General features: G+C 50.4%; 1 protein-coding gene across 1 annotated transcript in view; it reads left to right on the top strand.

The window, feature by feature from the left end:
* Positions 1 to 7,500, top strand: part of LOC132471630 (cAMP-dependent protein kinase type I-beta regulatory subunit-like) — an 11,610-nt gene that overhangs the window by 3,458 nt on the left and 652 nt on the right. The window contains exon 2 of the mRNA XM_060070831.1: positions 2,609 to 2,655. Coding sequence (XP_059926814.1) covers positions 2,609 to 2,655 — 47 coding nt within the window. The remainder of the gene's footprint in view (positions 1 to 2,608; positions 2,656 to 7,500) is intronic.

The following is a 7,500-nucleotide window of genomic DNA, read 5'->3' as shown; positions in this document are numbered from 1 at the left end:
TGTGTGTGTGTGTGTGTGTTTGTGTGTGTGTGTGTGTGTGTGACAAACGGGCCCCTATGATTAACGAGGACTCTACACTCAGTATTAATTAGCCGTGTGAACTCCTGTGAACTTTACACACAGCCCATACCTGGGCCTTTCCACGACTGAAAAATACCACACACACACACACACACACACACACACACACACACACACAGACACACACAGGCCCACGCATACACACAAACAGGCCCACACATATACACGAGCAAAGCCAAACACCACCACTTAATAGCAGCAAAACACATACACACAATTGCATCCTCATGTCTTGTACACACATGCACAATCACACACTGGTCCCTGTGAGTGGGGCGTCGCCCGAGCTGCTGTCCTGCCAGGTATTTGAAGACCCCCCCCCCTCCCCCTATAGCCTAAACCTTGAGACTAGTAGAACAGGCACTGAGTAGGGAATTTATCGGAGAAGCTAATGAATAACGAATAACGTCAGACCGATATGTCAGTTGTACAATTTTATTGGCTGATATCGCCCAATAACAGATTCATCAGTGTCGGAACAAATCGATTCCGACACGGGCGGAACTTTAGAAAAAAGTGTCGGGTTAAAAAAGTAATCACCTCTTTATGAATCCTCAACCGGGCGGTTGAACCTCCAAATGCTTCGACTTGGCACAACCGCGGTAACACTCCCGACACTCACGGCTTTACATCCTGTTCTGTGTGAAGGGTGGTCGCTCCTCCCCGTACCATAGGTAACGGGTTCCTTCGTTTTGAATGTGTGTAGGTTTTAATGTGATGTTGCTAGGGCCCAAAGCATTAATGGAGGGTGAGCAGCCAATCCCAAGGAGCTGTTCTACCCCCAGGATACCACGATATAAATATATCGAATAAAGACCGATATATTGATATTGGTCATCTTTTGCTCCTTAGTATCGGCATCGGCCCCTAAAATCCAGTAATGGTAGGGCTCTTAACAATCAACACGTGGACCTCACTTGTATACCGCTTCCCTCGTCACTCTGGGCATGCAGACCACTTTGCCAGGCATCGCTTTAACACAAACCTAACACCAACGCAAACCTATCCAGAGGGAGGCGGTGGCAAGCTCGCAAGGCGACCCCCACGTCGCGCCGGGTCGTCACAGGTTGGGTTGTGTTAACTGGGGTCCCGTCCTGGAGCTCCTTGGAGCCTTGGAGAGGGGTCATCCTCTCAGGAAGAGCCCTCGCTAACAACGCCTCCGCTGCTCTGCCTCTCGGTGGAACCCCCTGCCTGCCGCCATTTTGTCGGAGTTAGCCCGTAATGCTGCGGTTGTTAGCTCATTTATTTTTCTTTCATTTTTTATCTTTTATTTATACTTTATATATTCTGCATAACATTCATAACATTCACCAAAGCAAAAAAGGGAACAAAGAGAAAAGAATAAAAAAAAGGAAGGGTTGTATTTATTCTTGTATTGTTGTTTATTTATCATTGACTTTTATTTACTTGGTCAATTCTGTGCACCGTAGACTCTTGTTAAAGTATGGTACCACATCATACGATTCGTCGCTGGCTGGGCATGGACCGTCTCTCCCCCTCGGCCAGACGACATGTGACCCAGATGTAGTGTTTGACTCCGGGGTGGAGGGGGGCTGTTCACAGCGTCCTAGGTGGGCCAGGCAGGAAACATGCTCACTTAAGGACCATCCCATTCCAGTTCCAGCAAGGTTCCTTGACTTCGTAAACCTGTGTGTGTGTGTGTGTGTGTGTGTGTGTGTGTGTGTGTGTGTGTGTGTGTGTGTGTGTGTGTGTGTGTGTGTGTGTGTGTGTGTGTGTGTGTGTGTGTGTGTGTGTGTGTGTGTGCGTGCGCACGCTTGAGTGTGGTTGCCGTGGGTGTTTGTGTGTAAGTGAGTGTGTGGGAACGTGTGTGTGTGAGTGTATGCATGTGTGTGATTGTGTGTGTGTGTGTGTGTGTGTGCACACGTGTGTAGGATTGTGCGTGCGCGCATGCGTGTGTGTGTGTGTGTGTGTGTGTGTGTGTGTGCTTGCACACGCGCGTGCACGTGAGTGTGTCCAGGGCCCGGGCATTGTTGGAGCCTGTGCACAGGCCCCAGAACGTTTCAGACTTTCCACTATTAAACCACACAAACAGAGCTTATGAAACCTGCTGCTGTGTTTTGCTGACAATGATCCTAGTTAAAGAACTGGCAGGCCCGGTGATGAGGTAGGGCTTTGTATGGGAGAAACAGGCAGGTCTGATGCTCCGTGGGCCCCAGGCCCCACAGGGGTTGAGGCGTCATCGGGCCCCAGCACGAGGGAAGAAAGGCAGAGAGAATCACAACGTTGGCCATGTTCACTTTCTCTCTTGAGGGAAAGGGAGCAATCGGTTCAATATGTGTGCGTAGGTGCACCAAAAACATTGATGTTCCCTGGAGTAGGTTCAGAGTCCTGGAGCACATATTTATGAGAGGTGCCCCGAGTGTCTTACAAAGGACCCTAATCTGTGAACGCACAGAACTGTTCTGCCCACTTTTGTTTTGTTGGTGTTTTTGTTCGATTTTGTGTGGGGAATGAAAGGGAAAGAAAGCCAGCTTTGTGCTCACTTCGTTTGCTCTCTTCCCTACAGGCGATGAAGGGGACAACTTCTACGTGATTGACCAAGGAGAAGTGGATGTAAGTAGCCCACACAGTGAGACGCAACACCCACCCGTTTTATTCATGCACCCAGATTGCCCTGCAGGTTTCCAATGGGTTCTGCTGAATTCATGTGACATTTTCCCAGGCTATAAACTGACAAAATTAATGAATACATACAATGGAAGGAATTGCATCAATCGGCCCAGATTCGTTATGATTGCTTATGTTTCGTCTTGATCTTTGGAACTCGTTCTGATTTGACCGTATTCATTTGTTGGTCGGCAGAATTGAGACGGTTGTCTTAGGAAGTGGTGCTATTTCTAACATGCATATCAATACTTGATTTTTGGCTCCCTTCATCCAACCTTCGAAGGGAACTGAGTTGGGAATCTCGAATGACTTCGAGTAACTTCAAGGGCTCCAGCCATTCACTCTGCCGCTCATACACCGTTGAGCTCGGTGCAAACAAAACGGGAGGTAGAGAGGGGGTCGTATCGCTGGGAAGAACCCTCCGCCTACGCCCCAGCGCAGAGCGTCAATACCTCCCGGTAACAATACCCCCCCCGGCTCTGGTGACCCGGACCCGGGCTCCGTTCTGAGCTGATGGTCGCCGGAGAGCCCCCCCCGACGTCTCGCTCGGAGCCGCTCCCTTTTGTCTCCGGGAGCCACAGAGCGACGGGGTTCAGCGGCGCGACGCAGGAGGACGAAGAAAAACAAAAGCCCGCTTGACGGAGCGCCAAACAGGAAGTGACCGTGTCAGCTTGCAACGCTAAGCGCCGAGACTGCAGGCGGGAGAGCGGGCAGGCGGGGCGGGGCGGGGGGCAGGCTCGGCCGAGCGTGCGATGGACGCGCCGTCTGACACGGGGAACGACGCGGCGCGACGGGAGGAGGAGAAGATGAAGGCGCCTCCGTTAGGGTTAATCGAACTACCTTCCTGGACGGCTAGTCAAGCGACCCCGAACGCCTCCTCCATCGTCCTCCATCGCCCTCCATTGTCCTGCGGCCTCAGATGTGGTTAGAAGAGCGCGTGCTGCCGAGACTGTTGATACAACGTGTCCATCGGGCTTGTTGTCCCCCCCACCCATCTCCCAATCTCTTTTCCGGCCTGTTATCTCCAAAGTAAGCTCCACGTAGGAGCGTTTAACAACAGTGATATGGGTCTTGATACAGTGGCGCTTGACAATGGAGGCCCTTCAGCTGGGAAGAGTCAAGCCTCCACTTCGGCCCCTAATCTGATTATCTCCGTCTCGAGATCTGTGTCGTCTCCTGTGAGACTCCTCCTGCGTGGGCTTTGTTTTTGGGTGTTTTATCCCTGGGATCGCCACGCGTAAAAAACGCGGTACGTTTTACGATCTCATTGGGAATCTGGCAATCTTCTGGATGACTGTCGTGAAGAATTGTTTATTTAGACGACGCTGGTTTTTTCGATGAACTGAGGAGCAGCTGGGGAGTGTAAAAGGATTCTTAACGCTTTATGCGAAGCGTTTCATTCCACACAAACAGCTGATTGGTCGCAGGAATATAAAAGACCATCAAGGCATTAACGGCATGCCCATATAAGGCCATATTAGTCCTTAATTACATTTTAAGATTTGGACCAGGATCAATTCACATGTAACCAGCTCAATATCTTTTAATCCAAAGTGAGTTGTTTTAGAGTTTGGTTTTCCAGTGACACAACCAAAAATGGTAACATGAATTAACCCTTTATTTAACATTAGTCAATGCAGTAATAAGCATTTACCAATAATTAACCGTCGACTAATGGTGTAGTAATGTCTACTAATGGTGTTTATGTTAACTTAGGTAATCGTGTTAATCTTAACTACGGTGTTTATTTATATATTATTTAACCCAATAACCTTAACCCTAACCCTTACCTAACCCCTTTGCTAATGTTAAGTAATGATAATTACAACTGCCTAATGTTCTTAAATGGTCATTTAATGTCCCCGGTTTTCCTTTAAGATACTTTGGATGAAATCCTCACCACATGGCATATATTTATTTATTGTCGAAGGATAAATCGTGCGTTTAGATGCGTCTCGTTGCTTGATTTCGATTAAGGATGATTTTTAATGGTGGGGTTTTTACTCACTTGAACCAGCGGCGGCTCAGTGAAGGGCGAGAGAGCGTGGAGACGATGTCTCTCATTAGTGGGGGTGTCGATCTGCCAGAAATACCGCAGACCGAGCCCCGGCCAACTGCTGCACCAGATACACACACACAAAGACACACACAGACACATACACAAACGCGCACACACATACACGTACACACATACACAAACACCAGATACACACACAAACACACACATACACACGGACACATGCACACACACACAAACGCGCACACACACATACACACACACACATACACAAACATGCAAAGGAAAGAAGGGCGCTAACCACTACAGATGCTGCCTTGCAAGCAACCATGCTGTATACATCTATAAATACTCAATCACATATACACACATACACACGCACACGCACACACACACACACACACACACACACACACACACACACACACACGCGCGCGCACGCGCGCGCGCGCGCTCTCACACACACACACACACACACACACACACACACACACACACACACACACACACACACACACACACACACACACACACACACACACACACACACACACACACACACACACACACACACGCTCCCACACACTCCCAAGCGACCGCAAACAAAATAACACACTGTGACAGGGCTTTCACATCATGTATTCTAGTAATTGTTCTCTCTAATTTCCGCCCCGGCACTTGGAGTTTACGATATTCTACTGTGACGAGGCCACGGACCGAATCACATGTTTGAAAACGCTGCATGATGGCTGCTGGCTCCGAAAATGCGGTTGCGTGCGTTTTGTAATTTCGACCGACTTAATGTCACTCGACGCACTGCAACAGGATCCGAGAGGGCTGAGTGAATCGATGCTGACGGAACGCGGTCCACCAGCGCTGTCTTTGGCCCGCTCGTCTTCCCTGTAGCCGTATCAAATGATGACAGAGTTCCTCTGTAAAGGAAATGAAGTGAAATAGCCCATGTGGACGGCCATTTAAAACTTTGTCGATGATAACGAGGGACAGAACGGAATTTGGCAGCCATGACGTTTTATTTCAAATTCTCTCATCTATACTGATTCCTTTGTTCCTTCATGGGGGAGCAGTTAATCCATACCATGCGCAGTAGTGGAGTGTACTCACGACGATATTCATCTGTGAAAAACCGTAAGGTCCTGTGCATCGCGAGGCACCGTGTTGGGACTTCCTGTTCAGAGGCCCTCCTTCCTGGCGTTTCCCACATGGTCCCTCTGCCTGACCTGGACAATGGAGCCCGCAACAAGCCTTCCCATTCACAGCAGCCACTGGGGAGGTCCGTCATGGACCCCCACCACCTCCGCCTCCGCCCGTCCATCCTCCACCTGTCTCTCAACCTATTTTCCTTGCCGTTCAGTCGACAGGTGGGAAGTGTGTTGACAAGGAGGGGAAACGGCATGGACCCCCAAAGTGAAGATGAACCACGCTTTGTGGATGGAGTGAATGGAAAGAACACTGTGGTGTGTGTGTGTGTGTGTGTGTGTGTGTGTGTGTGTGTGTGTGTGCGCGCGTGTGTGCGTGTGTGCGTGTGTGTGTGTATTGAATGGAAATATTCCTGTGTGTGTGTGTGTATGCGTGTGTTCAATGGAAATATACTTGTGTGTGGCTGTGTGTGATTGTGCGGTTGGCTCACCGATCTTCAGAAAGTTGTGTACACCTTTCCCGTACCTGAGAGGTAAAAAAAACCCGACCTCCTTTGAAACGGAACATCGTCTCCCTTCGGCTCGGACTCATTCAACGGCTGCCGTTGATGACTTCATCCAGACGATAAGCGCCCGGCTTCACTCCCAGCACAGCTTGAGATCCTCTGTCACTTTCCAGAGCCCCCGCGGCGGACGAGACAAGAAGAGCTGATGGCTGGAGAGATAGCAGGGACAGGGGGGCTCTTTGAAAGGCTCCCTTAGGAAGGGGGGGAGGGCAGAGGGATCAAATGGTTTAGTTGCAGGCCGAGCGGGCATCAGAAAACAGCCAGGGAAGCGGGGGGAGCGTCGGGGGTAGGGTTTGGGATCAGGGTGAGGCCTGGTCATGGAAACGGTGACCGTCGGATGAACGGGGAATATAATAAATGACAGCCTAACAAGCGTTGGTCTTACATTGGAGGAGGTGGTAGATGGGGAGATTGAGAGTACAGGTGGGGGTACGTTAAATGAAGGAGCTAAAAAAGGGGGTGGGACCTTCTCAAGGTTTCTTGCTTGATGGGTAAGGGGGTGTTTCCTAGGGTTAGGGGGTGAGGGTTAGGGGGGCTCATGAGAGAGAGCGCCCGTCAAGCCCTCGGAGGCTGTATCTGCGACGAAGGGCTATGCAAACAAAACGGGCTTGAGTCGACTTGACTTGGGTGTCGCGGGGAGGATGGAGCCGGCCTGTCCAGGCAGCCCGGGTGGGGGTAGGGTCAGATCGTGGGGGGGGTCAGATCCCTGCTTTGACCCCGGCGTGGAGGCTAATGGTGCGTGGTGACGGTGTCGTTTTCCCAGCCTCGTGTCCAGCAGGAATCCTGTCCTGAGACCCGTTCTGACCTACACGAACACGGAGGGGAAAACACAGAGAGACGTTCGGCCAACTGAGAGTTCTGTGTCATGGAGACCCGGGAAATATGTTTTTTCCTTTCTTCCCAAGGTCTGGGTGGATGTGTGTGGAACGGGAGTACATTATTTGAGCCGTGGATTCCGCAGAATTCCAGTCAACCAGCCAACTGTTTCAGATATGAGGTTTTTTGAGTTCCTGTCTGGCCTGTTCGCTCCTTCACTCAGTCTGTTCTCTCT

Source organism: Gadus macrocephalus, chromosome 2 (assembly GCF_031168955.1).
Source record: "Gadus macrocephalus chromosome 2, ASM3116895v1".
In the NCBI taxonomy this organism is placed as follows: Eukaryota; Metazoa; Chordata; class Actinopteri; order Gadiformes; family Gadidae; genus Gadus; species Gadus macrocephalus.
This window is presented reverse-complemented; position numbering and strand designations above follow the sequence as displayed.